Raw genomic sequence first — 19,695 nt, 5'->3', positions numbered from 1 at the left:
AGAAGCCGATAACAAATTTATAATTTTCCAACTTTTTTTCGTATTTTGTATAAAATCCGACAGTTTGGACTACATTATCGTTTATATTTTAATTGTGGAAAGGGACTTTAAATCTGTGTAAAAACAATTAGAGAAATATTTATTTGAAAAATAATCGGTAAAACAGATGACTTTAGGATCCCCTTAAGGTCGCTCGCTGCGAATCGTCCTCGATCCATTCTGTATGATGAACCGTCGCGGAAGTAACGCGAAAATACGAAAGCATGGGGTGCGCTCGTTGTAACACCACGACGTGCGGGCCCCGCTCGATCTTGTATGAAGGAGAATCGCCCGATGCCCAGCAGATCGAATTATCGTATTTGAAGTCGCTGAGGGGAGGCCCTCCAGAAAAGCGATCCCGACGGCGATAGGTTCGAACACATTAAATCGACATCGATCGGTCGTACAACCAATTTGACCGGTGGGACTATAAAATGAAAGAACTCGAGTGCCAGCCGAGAACGATCTCCCGTCGGTGAGGCTCGGCATTAAAATTAATGGTTCGGAAGCCAATAATTGGGTCTATATCTGTTCGTAGCCACGATAATAATACGTGCCATTTGTTGTATTCATTTTGATAAACGGAAGTGCCAGCCAATATATTGCTTTCATTGTATCAAAGTACCCGATAACATTTGGCAAATGGGGATTAATGTGGGTGATAAATATTTGAGACAATGCGTAACGCCAGTTACACGTTTCGTTATAACTTTGCGGCTTTTGATATTACAAAAGTGTGATTATATAGCATAAGTTATAATGAATGTGACTAGTTCATGTAGCTCCGAATTATGTAATACCGTAAATATCGTAAATTATGTAAAATAGCGCGAACATAAATAACTATATTATGTTCTGAGAATAATTATATTAGCTTTACTGCGCGAAATAGTTGACTTTATCAGCGACCGTGTGTGCAAACAAGGGCACGATAAATCTGTTGAAGATCTAAATAATATAAAAAGAGCGTAAAAAAAGAAACGAGAGGTATCGTGACATTTTTTTCTCTCAGCAGGCTTCTCGCTGCCCCTGCGATTTTAATGACTGAAGGCTGCTGTGGCGTTTGTTCGAAGGCACTCGTAGTCTTCGAGTGGAGAACGCCAACTGTCGGCACTCGAGGAGTGTATACGTCCGGTACCAATCCAAATTTTCATCGAGACTCCTTCCTTTTCTCCTTACTTTTCGCGCCAGATGCGCTCTGCATTGCACTTGCCCCTATGCATCCCGCGCCTCCAATAATAATTATTATTGTGGCCCGCGAAAAGAGTGTGCAATAAGATAAAGCAGTCGGTTTAAACAAAATACGAATCGACGTGATACTACATTTAATTGTAAATTTCTCTACCATTACGAGAGAATTTTTACAACGAGTCTTATTTAATACTATAAGTTAAATTGGTTAGTAATTGATTACTTATTTTAAGTATTAAGTAATTTAATATTTATAATATTTGTCTAAGGGAATTATTTTTCTAAGAGAAGAGACAATGAGACAATCTTATGTCTTCCTATATTTTTCTTTAAAAAAAATCTGGTCTCGAAGACACCAGATTTAATAGATGAATGTTTTCTGAATCTTAATCAAATTTCTTCCAGTTTCTATCGGTCAGTTTCTGAAGTCAAGCTATCAGTAAATTGATAAATTCTGTGTATGTAGTACATATTACGCGGTCTACGATAAGACACGCGATAATATAGCAACCAAACGTATTGGAAAACTTGGTGTATCGTTGTGAAAATATTTTTATCGCGTCGAGACCACTCTTGACATTTTCACAAAAAAAAAAAAAAAAAAACTTGGATCGAAGAAGTCCGGCTCGTTCAAAACTCGATCCGTTTATTTACGGATATTCTGTATTATGTAACTTAAGAGAAAATTATTGCAAAAAATAGCAACATGACTATTAGTTGTGACAACATTGAAAAATCTAAGGTTCAAGAACAATAAAGAGGAATGATAAATTACTATCATGTGACTCATCAAGAAATTGTCTATTTATGCGAAGTGTATTTGTCGATATAATGATTCGCAGTCTTGCAATTCATTTAGCGACATTTTCCATTTTCATCTCCAGTTTGTAGTTAACACTTCCGTCGTATTACACGAGCGTAATTCGAAAACTATTGACCGCTTAGCTTTAAATACATAATGAGGGAGCACGCGCCGATGTGTGGCATTTCAAATCAGTGTGCTCGCCGTAAACTTTGTTAGAATATTTCCCAGCTTATTTCCATAACGAGATCTCCTCATTCTTCCCGCAGCATTCTTTTACGATTTCAATTACGCCAATTAAATGTCTAATCGAATAAAGGGATAAGCATGTTTCCGCGCTGTCTTCTCAAAAGTCCTGCAGTAGTAATCTAGAACACGCGCACGGCACAGACGTCGACATCTGTCGGCTATGCGAGCAGTTGTCGTTCATTGCTCAGTTGATAAACACGTTCATCTGGGTGCAAAGGAGACAAACTTCCGGTTTTCTCCAGAGTAAATTTGCGATTTGTTTCTTGTGGTTTTCGCGTCACGAGACGCATCAATCGTATCGAATTGCACAGCCATCGTGGAAATCGCACGAGACACGTAAACCCCTGAAATACGCGAACACGAGGAAGCCATATTACGGAGCGCTCCTAACCACCCCTAACGGATCTACAGGGTGGCACCAGAAGCACCCGTCGATTCGCCATCGGGGATGACGAGGAAGATACATAAAACTCTTTGGAACGGTTTACAGAATACGGAACACGAGTTTGAGCGAAAAAATCTCTCTACTCACACTTGCACGGACTGTTTTTTTTCCGTAAGGTCTGCATCGGTGGTCCCGCGTAGACGACGACGAGGGAGAGAGAGAGCCCCGAAGAACGGCACGAAGGGGTCGACGAGAATTTTCTATCTCTTTCTCCGTTCGTCTCTCATCCGCACCCCCTCTCCGGGTCACCCTGCCTTAGGACGCACCCTCGTACGTCGGCACACGGTCGGGGACACGATACTCAGCACGGACACATGTCGTAGCACATCGGTTTCCCTCTGTCTCTCTCCTTCTTCCCGTTCCCTCTGTGTCCGCGCACCCCCTAGTCTTTCCTCCCCTCTCTCTTTTTCTCTCTACTTCGCGTACTCTACCGTCCCCTTCTCGCACTATTACCCCCGGCCGGCGTCTCACCCTTCGCACCGTGTATTTTCCATACGCCGAGAGGAATGCAAGCGGTCGAGAGACGGGCGGCGCTTGTATTACGCGTACTCGCCGCCGTGCACGCACCACCTAAAACGCGACGCACCACCACGGTCGGGATTCGACGACCAGGAGCAGTAGGATCACGAGGATCGCTCCGCGCGCTGCTTCCTGGTACCGGGAACACGGTTCCGCGCGCGCGGCGGCGAGCGCGTGTATCCGCGCGCGCGACGTAAAAACGCGGAGGAAGTGACAGCTGCCGTCGTTGCCACCACCGGCACGGGCGCTCATACCAGCCGCTTTTATTGATCAATAATATACGCCGCCTTCTGCCTGCCTGCCTGTCTGCTACCTTGCTTAGTACTCGGCGTTGTCGCTCCGAGCCGCTCCCGTACTCTTCCACGGATCAGCGCTTCCTCGCGTTTCACCATCGGCATCGTCCTGATATCTCGAGCGAATGAACAGCGCCGATCGAATAAATAAGATCCATAAATAAGATCACAAGTTCTTCTAAATTCTTTTATTTCTCGAGCAAAATCTGAAATTATTCGTGCCATTTCTCTTACCTTTTTCTAGTGATGTGAATGAAAAGAAATCATGATTCACTAATTTTGACTACTTCCTTGAGGGGAGAAACATTTTGAAACGTTCTCATAAGTGAAAGTCATAAATTATAATATATATATTTTCAAGAATGTAATTATTTAACTAATTGCAAATTGAAAAAAGCGAAGAGATTAAAAAAATATAAGTTGCAAGTTTTATTTTTGGGGTGCGAAGTTTTATTTAATTTGAAATCAAGTGGTTGAATAGTGAGATATTTTATAATTTATTTCTTGTTTAGAAATATTTATAATTTGCACTGTGATTATTCGCTGTGCGATTTATTTCCGAGATATATTTGTCACATCAACACATATCTGAGATATCGTTTGAACTGAATGACATTCCCGCCGATGACTTTCGCTTTCCCGACTTTCCCTCGATTCACATATTTATATTTTATGTAACATTGACACATTATAATCTAATAAGAATATCATTTGTCTTATTTATTTTTAAGTATTTCTCTCTTTCTAAAAAAATTCTTTTAATATAAGTTTCCAGAATATGGAGAACGTTTTTTATAAAAGATATTTCTAAAATAACAAAACTGTATAAAAATACGTATAGTCTTATTATGAAATCAAATGTTTAATGAACTATTAATTCTAAAATTTTATAAGGGATTGAGATCATATAAAGTAAAATATAAGTGTAATATCATTTACACATATGCAAAATTCTTAATTATTGACTATAGACATTTTTTAAACAGAATTTTTATCGTTTTTAATTTTTATAGGTTATTAATCGATTATATAATATTTTTATTTTTAACATATTCTTTTCTTTTTTAATATTTATAAAACGGAATAACATAAAATGTTAACCTTGCGTCGATAATATAGCGGGCTGTGATAAGAGTATCAGCTGTGAATTGTAACGACTTAAAATTTCGTGTAATATGTAATGCTGTTATGAAAATTAATTATTGGAGATTTTTTTTCAATTATAATATTGTTATTGTACAAACGACATCGCCTACAAAAATGAAAAATGTGATGTTAATTTATGATATTAACACAGTTGTGCTTACTTTATTATATAATTAAATTATTTAATTATTTGTAAATTTTTTAAATTAATTATCTGTTAATTTCTGGAAAATTACAAATTAATGAAAATGGACGAGAGGCGAAATCATGTGTTTCGAAAATTCAAGTAATTAGTAGTTTTGAAAAATAGTTTAAAGAAATGCTTTATTAAACAAAACGTTGCTCCAATATTTGCGTAATTATCTTCGTGATCTAACAATAAATATACAGTAGTCAATTTTTTACATTGCATTATTTCAGTTTTTCGCAACGCATAGAAAGAATAAGTACTTAACGTCCTCGACCAAATGCAAGTAAGAACGTTCGATTTCTTCAAGTTTAAAAAGACCAGTCAAAAGATCTCTCTCTTTTCTTTTTAAATCACACGCAGTCCGTGATTAAAGCTTTCGCGTTCATTCTTGAATGGCGAGAGCCGAAGGTAAGGACTCGGCGCGTTTAAATGGAAACGCGAGAGGAAAATTGGCGCGTGCCGGCTACGAGCCGAGACACGCGATTGTACAGTGATGTAGCGATATTGGTCGCGCACCTAATTTCGAATTCATCTCCAATATCCGCGAGTTGCGCGTCATAGAAAATAGAACGATTGATTGATAGTACCTACGACGATACGTGCACAAGCAGTCAATATAATGATGTTTTCTCGTATAATTAAACGGAGACTTCTCGCGAATCCTCCATTTAAGTGTCTGTTACAGTTATTGCATAATTTGATTACTGCTTTAGTTTATCCTGCAATTCTATTTTGTGCGCAGGAGTTGGATGTCACCGTGACTTGCTGAAAGAGAAGTTCGCTAAAGGTTTATCCAGACAAACTTGCATAACAAGAAAATCATCCAATCACATTTCTATTATAAAGACGCACGTGAAATGCGATTGTATAATTTTCTTTATGCTATAATTATATAAATTTGTCTAGATAGATTCTTAGAGAGAAAATATGTTAAAAGATTTGCGTTTTGGTGTACAAAGGAACATTAATGCAATAGTGAGTTGTTCCGAAAATTGAGATAAATCCGTAAAATAATAAATTAAAATGATATGGCATATTATGCGCATATAATACGTGGATATATTAATCAAGTTTAATAAATCGGGGCGTTTACCAATTAGCGATTAAAATGCTTGACCTTATGAAGAAATTAATAAAGTGACCTGCGATCCGCCGCGAACAATTCACTCGATTCACAGCACGGAGCAGTTAAAGAGCATATTATAACACGGCCGATTCTTTTGACAATAAATTAGCTGATCGTACAGAAAAATAATGAATTCGTTTAAAAAATCGAAAAATTTATGATAAAACATTTTAGAAAATGAAATGGAAAAAAACAAGCAGACATTTTCGTTTAATTTTTTTTAAAAAGTTAGGCTCAGAGTATCTTTATTTTGCTACAACAATTAATGACTAAAAAAATTGTTATTTTTTATTTGCTTGCAGAAAAAAGATATAAAAAATAAAAATATTTTTTATTCTTCTGTAATATAATCAGTTATTGCACCAAAATTAATATTACAAAAGTTTAATGATTCAAAATATTGACATTTATTATTTTATTTTCTGGAAAACTTTATTTTTCAAAAACAAAAAGATCTTAAATAAAAATTCACACTTACGATATTTGTCATATTTGCATTGATCCAAAGCCTAATGCACAATTGAAAAGCGCAAGTAAAACAGAAACGGCAAAAAAAAATAATAGATTTCAATCTATTGCCTACGTTTAGCAATTATATTTCCAGCTTAATAAGTATAGTTTAAAAAAAAACGCTTTTTTCAAATTGCTAGAAAAAACCGGAAAAATTTCGATTTTTTTCCGAAAAATTGATTTTTTGGAAAAATTACTGTTTTTGCTATGTAAAAGACATAATAATAGTAACTTCTAAATTCCATTATAAAATTAATGCGATCTATGAAATTATGTAGTATTATTTTTATTAAAATTTTTTAGTTATCCTTCTATTTTTATAGTAAAACCTAATCTAACCTTCCTTTAGTACATGGCAAAGCTTAAGTAGACAGATTTTTAATTCTAATTTGTCACACTCCGGTCTAATGAACTCTCTCCTAAAGTGTCTCTTTGAGTTTTTTTTTTCAAACACTTTACGAATTCAGTTTAAATCCAAATTATTTCTTAGACCTACTATTATCATATAAACATGATGTTTGGACTCTATATTTTGAATTCTTACATTAATGGTGCAATAGTGTATATTTTGTATGTTTTATTGAATACATTATGCGACCTCAATCTTTTATACAATTTCAAAATTTCTGTTAACTTATCCCGCTGTGTACCCTATACGCAATTATTTTTTTTACGGAAAGAACCGAGAAGCGAACGTGGTAGGTTTTACGAGCACGCGTGAATTTTTCCAAAATGAATTTTTCTACCCTTGGGGAAAAAAATCGAAAAAATCCACGGAAAAATTGGAAAAATTGGTTTTTCCTATCTTTTAAAACTATATTAATAAGAATACTTTATCGGAGCGCGTAACACACTTTATATTATAATAATAATTAAAGTTCAAATAAATATCGTGTATTTATAATATTAAACTATTAAAACTGCAGCTGCTCAAGTTGATAAGAGCAGGAACGGACGAGGCAATGAATTCGAAATGACACTCTGTTCTTTGAGAGCAAATGCCGTCCGTTGGCGTCCACGGCGCCTTGGCACGTCGCGGCGCCTCGACACATCGGCCACATCGCCGCGCTCGGAGCGGAGCGCGCAGACGACGCGGCTTGATTGCCTGTCTCAGTTCGCGCACAGCCGCTAAGGTGTGAGGACGTGCTTGACATTTCTCGGCACGTATATTTGCCGAAGACAGAAAGAGAGGGATACGCGAGTCCGTGTCGCCTGCTCATGCTCTTCATCACACCACGGTCTGTCCACGCGAATGCCGAACGACTGCCAGTCATGATCTCCGCTAAGACGCGATATTTCCTATTGAGCACGCTTTGCCTGCTATGCAACCTCGTGGTCACAACGTACGCCCGGTCCTGGGGTAAGTTTATGAGAGAGACATTAACGGGGACATATGACAGGTAATGTGGGGACGATCAGTCGCGATCATCCTTGATGATATAGGCCGATAACAAGCCGATCAAATACCGGGGGTTCAACGGAATCACGGGAGTCGGGTATCAGCGGGCGCCGCACACCAGTGGCCGGTCCATGTCCGTGCGCCCGTAGGTGTGTACGCGCGCGCTCGTATTGGTGCACGAGCGCCGACTCCATTCACCCGCAGCAGCCCGTCACGTACGCCACTTTTGCACTCGGCAATGTTCTTTACGCGCGAAAGCGACGAACGCGCAAAAGTTGAATGAAACGCGATAGTGATCGGTGATATGCGTCCACGTTGACCTGTCCCCTATCACTAGGTGCCACGCGATCAGCCGCCCACACTCGTCCTTACATCCGTTTTACGTAATGAATGTCAGCGCGTTACCGGGATGACGACCGCGCACCCATACACGCGAACGTCAATGAAAAACGAGAAACAGGGTCGTGGGGGTCAATAGGGATACCTAATGGAAATTTAGATACCGAGGCAGTTACTCCTTTTCCTTTTAGGTTTGGTTTTCTTTACATGGGAAAAACGGTTTTGCTGAAGTATTTAAAAGTTCAGCTTGATTCAGATCTCAAAATAATTTTGTTAGATTATGAAATAGTTACGTAAAAATATCAAGTACGATGATTACTGCTGCAAAAAAGTTCCGACATTTCTAACAATTAATTTGAGCGTTTTATATAATTATTTTGGTGGTCCAACAAAATTATTGTTAGATCCGTATCTAGCTGAATTTTTAGACACTTCAGTAAAATAATTCTTCAGTTTTGCTACACTGAACTAGAACTTTTTGTCTCGCTTCCGTCAAATATCAAAAAGATATTTATTTCCCTTTAAAACGAAGAGTGTGCATCAGTTTAATCGGAAAAAAACGGAACTCTTATTGTTCAGGCTCGGACTCGTTTTCACGGATCATGTTACTTAGCGGACAAGACCTTGTGCAACCTTATTTTGTTCACGGTGTAACAGGAAATAAAAAAAACTGCTGTGTCTTGAGTTGATTCCTGGTTCCTAACCAACACTAGAGTGAAACAGAAAGAGGAAAAAAGAGAGAGCGTGATAGACAATAGAAATCAATCGAGATCGCTAAAAATTCGAGTTCAAGAGTTCATTCTCATCTCGGCGAGTTGTTAATACGCATCGGATAATCGGGAACATAATCGATACGCAATAATATGTTTGCCTGAGTGTTGACGTTGACATTCTTTGGGAAAGTCAGTAGTCAAAGGTCAAAGTGTGGAGCACGATAATATAAATAATAATAATATTATATAATCAGGGAAGATCCGTTTCTATCAAGAAACGCAATTATTTATACGTATAAGTATTAGAAATTTCTTCTTGAGCAATCTCTCCCTCCCCTCTCCCCCCCCTTCACTTTCTCTCTCCTCTTCTCTCTTTATCTGTCATGCGATTATTAATATATATTTTTTACATCAAATACGATAGAGAATTTACATCGAATACGCCAACACGATCAAAGTTAGATGTTTCGAATAATACAATATATATTATATATTCTTTATTAAATCAATTTATTTCAGATTGATTTAGGGCTGGTTGTTCCATCTTTAGATAAATTATGTGGTAATTTACCTATTGGATAAACAAAAGAGTAAAAGAGTAAGAGTATAAGAGAGTAAGACAGTGAGCTGAAGTTTACTGAAAAGTAGAACAACCCAGCCTTAAGAGGATGTTGGAGTGACTAAATTATTATATTACAGTCGTATAAAAATTTTCGAATTGACTGAACGGAATAAAAAAACCTTTTACAGGATTAAAGTAGATGCAAAATTAGGGGGTGGTGCAGTGGACTTTGTACTAAAATCGAAAGAAAATTAAACAATTTTTTAACTTTTTTAATAAAAAACATATATTGTATTATTCGAAACATTCATATGTACGGTTTCTTAAGTCTTAATAAACAATTACATAAATATATAAATAAGGACTCTCAATCTTAAACAATAAAAGTTTCTTAAGTCTCAATACTGTTTATACACACGTGGTCATATACGCGTTCTGTCTACATATCAGTTATTGCGAGAAATATTTTCGAAATCTCAGCGGTCGAGTTGGCTAAGACACTCACCCCCGGAAAGTCGAGAGGTTCCAGATTCGGACCCCAGCTGAAGTAATATTTTTCGCAATAAGTTCTTTACAGTTTTTCTAATTTAATTTAGTGGGGATTATTAGCGTTTCAGATTGTGTGAAAGTCGTTTTTTAAGTCTTAATAGTATATATTTTTTAACTTACTGAGCGGAAAGTTATAAATATCAAGTACACATCTCACGGTCTCGAAAATGATCAATTAAAAATCTTCTTGAAAAAAATCGCACGATTCTTTCAGTTGCTACGCACTTTTTGGATCGCGTTGAGTAATGATGTAATATTATATCTCGGCGAATACTTTTTTTTCATCAAACAAAAAATGTGCAAATAAAAACCATTTTGCTTGCCGCCGAATAAAACAATATCTTTTTACGTCACTCGACACGATCGAGATTTTAATACGTGTGTTAAATTACACACATGCTCTATCTATATAAAAAAATTACGCGTATGCACAAAGTCTGGTAAAAAAAAATGAACTTGCAATGTGTAAATGAAACGACGTTGCAAAACGCGAAACTAATTTGCACAAATTTGTTTTTTTTTATTCGGAGGTGTGATTCGTTCGCGAATTGCAGGAAGTGCGGATTTTTCACGAAATCTTCTAAAAACCATCAACAAACGACAGTTCGAAAAATACTTACAATATCATTATTCCCTTATGCAGAGGAATTTCATTCTTGCTTATCGATATTATTTAAAACGCAGTATTCTTAATTTTTGTGCCAAATATACAGCTTTTATCAACAATTTTCATTTGATCAAACAAATAATTCGGATAATGGAATAGTATTTTTATGCCAAATACGATCAATGAACGTATCTCACGGGACAAATAACGCTGTTGAAGTAAAACTAAACGTTAAAGATCGAGCGCGATCGAATATTTACGATATTTCGTGATGCATAATGCATAACGAATTAACGTGAAGAAGAAAAAAAACAGATCTGTAGCTCGCAGTAGCTTTTAATCAGTATTAATTTCGCATATATAAACGATAATGAATATAACATTATATAACATTATACGAAGTCTCAAGAGATTGAGAAACCAGAAACAGAAATGGTAATAAGAAAAATAAAACTCTTTTATTGCTGCTAATTTATGCTTTCCATGCTGATCTTATTTCTCTCTTTGAAATATTCTTTTTATTTTAATTATAAGAAGCATCGAGAAGAGAGTAGGGCGCATTTAATGAATTGCACCGTTTGCAATGTTGAACATGTCACTTCATTGACTATTCAAATGATCATAAATCTTCATCTACTAAAACTCCATCTATTTATTTTAAGTATTTTTATGCCTCTGTTTCTACCAATGTAGATTAACTTTAATCTCGGTTCAACTTACTCTTCATCTTTTTCTAATTTTTAAAATTAGAAAAAGGTGAAGTGATAGTTGAACCAAGATTAAAATTAAACTATATTAGTAGAAACGGACATAAGACTTCTATACTGTAATTCGACAATATCGATGTCATTATATTGTCGTTGCGATACTGTTATTAAGAGTTATAGAATATGGGAGCCTAAATTCAATACTAGATTAAAAAGATCGCTAGAACAGCTATCGCTAGAACGTTCGTTCTCTCACGATAACTGATTACAGCGTGATCGTATTACTTTCTGTCCAATTTTCCGTCGAGGAAAACGATAGAAAGAAACAAGATAATTTATCTAAAACTCGGATGAACTTAAGTCACTCGGTCATATTGATTTACATTGATGCGCGATAATTCTTGTGCAAGTTGATGGATTATTTTCTGTCGAAATTTTCACATGATGGTCGACGTGTGCATCTGTCGTAATCTCCAAGTATTTTTCCTATGTTTGCTCGCATATTGATAAACAATGTATTAACTTTGTAAGGCGACAAATACTTTGTCCAGGCAAAAAGAAGTAATAACTACGATATCTTATCGAATTGCATGCGTTATGAAGTTAAATGCAGTACTTAAGAAGTCGTTTACTCACTTCTCTCTCTGTTACTTTACTTCCATCACTCCGGCATTCTTGTCGTTTACTTACTCAATAATTCCATTGTATCCAGCGGTTGTAATTGTGCGTACTATACGCGTAGCACCGAACTTTTACTTTGTAAATATTTTATTTTATTACCAAATTTGAAAATACATGTTAGACATACAAACCAAAGTAGTTTTGCATAATTTAACAAAAATTAAATTTACTTTAAAAAGAAAAGATTTCTGATATAAGTAAATCGAAGCGTAAATGTTTCATGAGGAAAATGCAACAGATTCTTAACTGATGCGCGACGTGCAATCGTAGTTCCTCGCAAATTGGCGCGAAAATACTATCGTTGAAATTAGAGATATTTCTTTCTCGATACAGTTTTATCGTTGATAATCTCGAGTGTTCCACAAAATCCATCTGACGTAGTGATTACGCAATCATAATAACGAATAATGATATCAATTACTCTCTGACTAATCGATGATAAATGTTCAATGCGATTACTTGTAGATTAAATTGCGATGACATTTTTTTTTGCATTTCACTTGCATGCACTGTAAAAGCATGAAAATAATTTTCTTTAGTTGTTTTTTTTTTAATTTATCGATACTATCTAATTAATAGAGAATTATTTGAAATTAAAATTTTATTTTGCGCCATAAAGCTTATTCTCGAAAGCCTTACTGGTTTTATTCCGCTAGTTCATCTTACTTGAGATCATATTCTAATGGGTTCTTCTTTCTGCAGACTTGGCCGTGGTGATCGGTAACGAAATCGACTTTTACGCACGTAACAGTACACGTATGGGCCATGCTAGCATCAGAGAAGCCATTGCCCTGACCGGAGTAACATACGATGATACCACTCGAACGATGTATTTGTCTGACGTAAAGAACAACGTGTCTATATTCAGCAACGACCTCACGAAGAGGAATTTCACGTCCACGCCCCTGTTGAAGAGTAAGTACGGAGCGCTAATTAACCCCTTCATTTACCATAACGAGGTCAAATTCGATAATAATGGATATTTTAAAAACATCAAAAAGATTCACAATTTTCTCTTTTAGCTTACTCTTTGAGATGACGAGATTAAAATAAAAAGATGTATATAATTGAATAGTTTTCTTAAGGGGATCCTAAAGCCGTCTATATTACCGATTAAATCGTAATTTTTGTATAACAAATACTTTTTTCTCTTTCACAGATTCGAAAATCCTTTACTAGGATTAAAGTATACATTAATACGTGTTTGTGAGGTGGAATTTATGCCGAGAATGATCAAAAATTTTTCTTAAGATTTCAATTTCGAAATTTTTTGTCGTTCTCGGCATAAATTCCACCTCACAAACACGTATTAATGTGTATACTTTAATCCTGGAAAAGGATTTTCGAATCTGTGAAAGAGAAAAAAAAATATTTGTTATACAAAAATTACGATTTAATCGGTAATACAGACAGCTTTAGGATCTTCTTAATGCTCTATTTATTTATATAAGATTGATTATAATATTTGTGGAATATGCTATATTTGAGAAATTTCCTCAAAATTTATTAATTAATTAGTTCTATCTTTACCGATAAGTTCATTATAATACGAAAACAAGAAAATGCAGAAAGTATCAAAATTCACGCGAACGCAATTTTTATGGTCTACGTTCACATAAATGTCAATGAAATCGCTTCCGCTTGATAAGGCGAATTTTTAAAATGCGTAAGAAATTCCGCGGAATTTTTCATGTTTTCTAGGTAATAATTTGCGCAATCCAACTAAACCGGTTTTATTGAAAAGTCATTTACTCATTGTCAGACATAATAATAAATCGAAAAAATTCTTTGCACAGATTTTTTCGCGACCAGTGTCATCGATGATGGACATCCTTTATTTTCTATTTCTTTTATATAAAAACATCTCTTTTGTTAAATATTATAACAAAGATACCACATAAATTAACATTTTGAATAATACTTGTGTGTATCTTCCACTTTGGAAATCTCTGGCGCGGAAAGAATTCGAAACAAATGCGTGTTGAAATGTAAATACGACCTATGAGATGTCTTTACGTCGCTGTTACATCATTTAATTGCGTGTGCGTAGAAGAAAACGGAATGCACGTCGTCGGCATCGTTTTCGACACTCCGTCGCGCACTCTGTTCTGGGCTGACGCCTTGAAGGAGATTATTGCGAAGATGCACGTATCAAAGAACGGTGAACCGGGCGTTCCTGTCGTTTTGCACAATCTCACCGGGAGCAGCCCACGTGGTATCGCCCTCGACGTGTGTAACAGGTGCGCCATTTACAATGTCCTATGTCACAGGGATTATTCCTCTTATCTCCTGACCCGTTCGTAGAATCGAGAAATGCCAAACAGTCATCAATAGAAGTCGTAAATCACAATAGCAGTATATAAATAAAAATTCTGAAAATACATTAAAGGATCATTAAAGCTATGTCAATTTTCAATAAAGTTTACTAAGAAATTAAATTTAGTAAAGAAAATTTTATTCATTTTATTATATCTGAAATATATTATATATAATTTGGAAATTATTTTAGTAATATCGATCAGATATCCTTTAATCAGACTCACGAAATAACGTCAATATTAAGGTTGGCGATGTCATTTTTCAGCAAAAATGTATGACCGTGATGTAGTGTGTATTATATCTTTTAGTTGAAAAATGACCGCATCAAAATTGATGACATTATTCTGATTAGAAAATCTCTAATATCGATGATTGGACACAAATAAAGCTATACAGCACAAAATAGAAGTATTAATAGTTATGCATAATATTAAAAAATGAAAAAAGTAAAGTACGAGACCGGATCTCATATGGATATAGCTATCGCAACAATTCTCAATACATTCATCGATCTTGCATTGTCAGCGAATGTTTTATAATAAGAAAATAAAAGCGCAGCTGAAAATATAATTCTGGAAAAGACATTGTTCTCGTTGGAACTTTCCGATTGTCTGTTCATTTTGCTTCGTCAAAGAAATCTTTTATATAATAAAATATTTTATTATATTCTATCATCATACATAAAAAGATTACAAAAGATGATTTTATCTTATTTTATTCTAGTTTAGACATTATAAGAACTTTATTTTATATCTTTAAGAATTTATGTTGAAAGATAAATTTATTTATAAATATAGTTATAGGTGAAATATTTTGCACCTTCCGTCAGCAACCTGTCTTTGAGCTTCAGCACAGATTTGTATATTGTTTGAGATTGTATAAAAATTTGAAAAAATTTTTGCATATTTGTAAAAGCTTTATCAACTAATTTTTACTATCATAAAAGTTGAATTGTGTTTTACTTACTTTTTACACATTTAAATTTATCTATCAAAATTCACAATCCATATATCGACTGTGCTGTCAAAACCCAATTGCCCGGATTAATATGAAATAAATTTATTAGATGATTTACTTCCAATATCGAAATAAAGAAGAAAAATGATAGAACATTGAAAATAATGGCAAATTTTTTCTTCAGCCGTATATACTGGCCAAACAGCAACACCTCGAATCCCAGTATCGAGTGTTCTAATTTTGACGGAAGCAATCGGATGATTGTCATCAAAGAGAATCTGTATGAACCCTTGGCGGTGGCGATTGATCATGCGGAACAGAAGCTGTACTGGATCGATGATGTCGAGGGGATCCACTTCAAGATCGAGCGCAGCAACTTAGACGGCAGCCAGCGAGAATTATTGGTTCATAAACAGAATCAGCAGCCGGTTTATCTGGCTGTGGATAACGAGTTGATATACTGGTCCGATTGGGTGTACAGAGCGATTTGGACCATACCGAAAAACACCAAGGCTGGAGATTCCCCGTCCAAGTTCAAATCATACTTTTCCAAAAGAGACGCTGATCCGGCCGGAATAGTGACGCGCGACAACATCGGTCAGATCGATTGCGCAAAGATCCTATCGATGAAAGAGAAGAAATCGAACCTGTTAGTGCCCGTTTTACGACTGCCGCCCGAGACGTTTAATAATCTAACTACCAGCACGGAGGAATCGGACTTGACCACCGAGAGCTCCAAATACTGCCTAAATGGCCATCTGAACAAAACTACTAATACATGCCGATGCAAAGATGGGTGAGTACAGGCGTATAAGCAGATAGTTAAATAAATGTTAGTGACATAAATTCTCATATTAATATATTTATAATAGAAATAAAGATTATAATCTTTTGAATAAAATTGAGCCTGATTAATTTTTAAATATCGTACTTTTTAACATTTATATGTGTAGTAAAAAATTTCACAAACAAGTGATGATCCATTAAATTATATGTACACATATGTTTTCACATTGTTAAGCAATTTAAAAATTCGCCTATCTTTCTCCTTGCAGATTTACTGGATCCTTTTGCGAAATATCTCTCTGTCACAATTACTGCCTCCATGGTAAATGTATTGTAAACCATCGCAGACTTCCTGAATGCAAATGCACGGACACGTTTAGCGGTGACCGCTGCGAAACAAATGTTTGCAATGGTTACTGCCTTTACGACGGCGAGTGTTCCGTCCAAGATGGAAGACCATTTTGTAGCTGTAAATATTCCAAAGGGACCCGATGCGAAGAACCGAACGACATCGAGGAGATCTGCTCGATTTATTGCGCGAGCGATCGCGTCGGATTACCCAGCATCAGCATAATATCGTGCAGGTACATGCTTCTTAAAAATAAGATGTCCTATTTTATGTTTGATAATTTTATGTTTCCAACATTATTTAATAACTAATAACTAATAAATAATAGAAAAATAATTGAAAGCTTTTAAAGATTATAATTACGCTAAAAAATATTAATATTTTTAATAAGATCGTTATATTTGTAATAAGATCGTTTAACAAGATACAGACAAAAATACATGATTTTAAAAGTAATCAGTATGTATAAATGTACGTATAAATGCAATATATCAATATCTCATTATATATTAACAGGTGTACAGATTCTAATCAAACGGCCGAAAGAATTACACTTACCAACAGTTTCCAGAACGGCATTCTGTTACCAATATTCATAGCCTTCACTATTCTATTTCTTCTAATGATCGCCGTACTTAGTTATTATATAAATAAATTACGGAGGCGACCACGAATCAAGAGGCACTACGTGGTCAGTAAAGGCGTTACGCCGCTCACATCCCGACCGCAGATACCGGACAATCAGTGCGAAATTACCATAGAGAATTGCTGCAACATGAATATCTGCGAGACTGTGAGTGATATGTCTTCTAAATAACAACCATGTAATTGATAACATGCGTCGTGTCAGCATTGCTGATACTAAAGAAACTTAAGACCGAATCTCGCGATGCCCATCCTCCTCGAGTCTTGCACTTTGCTACGAATGCAAAATCGTGACTCCTTGCAATCGCGGTTATCGCACTCCTGTAATTACGATAAGTCATTAGGGAAGATACTATATTTGGCTCGATTGACAAGGCATGTGACTATACTATTCAAATTCCACGATGTTTCAACTTCGAATCTAATTAAAATATCTATTTTTCTCAGAGTTACTACTTTTATTTAGCTTTTTGTACTATTAGTTCTTGAGAAAAGTATCAAATTAGTTTATATATTATGAATTATGAGCACGAATTTTTGAATTAACTCTGCCAAAAAATACGTACTTATTTTTACATATTTATTTCTGCATATCTCTGCTTTAAAAAAAAGGAAATTGGAAATTATCATTATATGCTATTTAATAATTCCCTTACTGGCAACATTTTAAAATAATGGCTTTCAGAACAGTATTGGGCTAGTATTATATCATGACTAATTTTTTAAATTATTTATTATTTAAATAATTTTATTTAACTTTTTATATAAATATGCATGGTTATGCAATGCAAAAGGTTATCTTATCGATTAATTTGTATAATATACGGTAGATTTTCTAATTATTTACTTATAATGCACTTGTCTTTGTAAGCAATTTTTTATAGCCATTTTTTATCAACAATTTTTTACTTCATTGCTTTTATGTTTTTCTTTCGCGCTAGTTAAAATTCATATTAAGATAATATGAATAAAAATATGTCATTATTAATATTCTACACATAACTAAGAAATCACTAAAATATTTTTATAATCTTATTATTATTTTATTTTGTAACAATAATTAACTTCGACGATGAAAAAATGTCGGCATTAATTGATTTATCATCTTATAATACATTTAAGAGAAGACAAAGTCAAATTATGCTATCTCCTTTACGAGTGCGACTAATGTGTCGCGCGTAGATTTCAATTGCGTGCGCAATGTCAAAGATCGAATTAAGACTGAATCTGTTTTGCCGTTAAATTCCGATTAAGCAATTGACTAAATTGAAATTATAACTCTCCGTACGGTGTTAATTGTACGATAATGTTAACGGTTATAGTTTTGTTTTTTTTGCAGCTCTAAAAATACGATGTATATTTGTTACTTGAAATAAACACCGGTTATATTAAGAGTAAGACTTTCTACAAAGACATCTTTAAGAACCATTTTATAATTATTTACAAATATATGATTCGATGCATTTGAGAAATAAATCTCCGTGTTGCTAAGCTATTTCTAAATTTATATAAATTTAAATAAATTCGTCAACAGGATAATTTCGTTTCTTTTTACAGCCGTGTTTCGAACCGAAATTACGAAATGGTGTATCAAAGAGCAATAATGCGAAAAAGGAAGAGAAGAACTTCTTGTTGGATGATATGGAAGGTAATTCGTGCTAGCATATGCTGCTCTTGTCTCGTCGCATGAAATGACGAAAACTGCACGAGCTCTGCACCGCGCCGGAGATCGCATTCGCGGGACTGTTTCGCGTTTATATATAATACGGCGGCGAACTTTAGTATTGTTGTTAAGTTTGAAAATTTGTGTTGATGTGGAATGCGCACTAGCGCGCTATATCGACGACGATTTCACTCCAACTTGGAAAAAAAAACCAAAGGTCTTTTTGGAAAGTCCTATTTCTCAATATGTCATACACGTTAGGGCTGTGTTTTAGAACCATTTTTTCACTTTAGTAGTCATTAAATTTATCATTTAACGATGTTAGACATTTGTTTTAGCAATTACAAAGCTGGACTTTACATTTTTCTAAACCTGCCGATCGCAATCCCTCGTGCACAAGCAATACTAAAGTTTTAAATAAAGACGCGAGATGTTATTACAAAATTCGAAAATATAAACGATTTTTTTTATTATTTCATTGAATTATTAATTTTATTATATTATTTTATTATTTTTTATTATATTATTGTATATTGTTATATTTCCCTCAAACATTATATAATAACTGAATTCGTTTCTAAAACAATATCAAAGAGAAAAAGAATTTTAAATTTAAATATATAAATATAAAAAATTATATTTAAAGTATAGAGAGAAATATTAAAATTTTTTATTTAATAAAAAATATACAATTTTTGACAGAAATATACAGAATTTCGAATTCGTGAGATTATATTGTCAAACAAAAAAAGATAAGATGATATGATATCGATATTTAAAACAAACGAAGGGAAATACAGTTTAAAAAAATTTTTTTTTACTCTAATTTATCTGCTGAGCAGCATAATTCTGATATAAAAAATTTTGTAATACTTCTTTATAGTTTCGTATTTTATTTCTGTTCGTTTC

General features: G+C 34.7%; 2 protein-coding genes across 2 annotated transcripts in view; one reads left to right on the top strand and one right to left on the bottom strand.

Moving 5' to 3' along the window:
• Dab (DAB adaptor protein) overlaps positions 1-3,365 on the bottom strand; it is a 12,319-nt gene extending 8,954 nt beyond the window's left edge. The window contains exon 1 of the mRNA XM_018456900.1: positions 2,814-3,365. Within this exon, the coding sequence (XP_018312402.1) occupies positions 2,814-2,850 (37 nt within the window). The 5' untranslated portion in view covers positions 2,851-3,365. The remainder of the gene's footprint in view (positions 1-2,813) is intronic.
• A 4,211-nt stretch (positions 3,366-7,576) lies between these two features.
• On the top strand, positions 7,577-19,210 carry cue (Low-density lipoprotein receptor repeat domain-containing protein cueball). The gene is made up of 7 exons (XM_018456904.1): positions 7,577-7,870; positions 12,770-12,982; positions 14,118-14,307; positions 15,528-16,139; positions 16,399-16,713; positions 16,995-17,271; positions 18,681-19,210. Exons 1-7 carry the CDS (start codon positions 7,729-7,731, stop codon positions 18,783-18,785), a joined length of 1,854 nt encoding a protein of 617 aa, XP_018312406.1. The 5' UTR covers positions 7,577-7,728; the 3' UTR covers positions 18,786-19,210.
• The last annotated feature ends 485 nt before the right edge of the window (positions 19,211-19,695 follow it).

Source organism: Mycetomoellerius zeteki, unplaced genomic scaffold (assembly GCF_001594055.1).
Source record: "Mycetomoellerius zeteki isolate Tzet28-1 unplaced genomic scaffold, Tzet1.0 scaffold61, whole genome shotgun sequence".
Classification (NCBI taxonomy): Eukaryota; Metazoa; Arthropoda; class Insecta; order Hymenoptera; family Formicidae; genus Mycetomoellerius; species Mycetomoellerius zeteki.
This window is presented reverse-complemented; position numbering and strand designations above follow the sequence as displayed.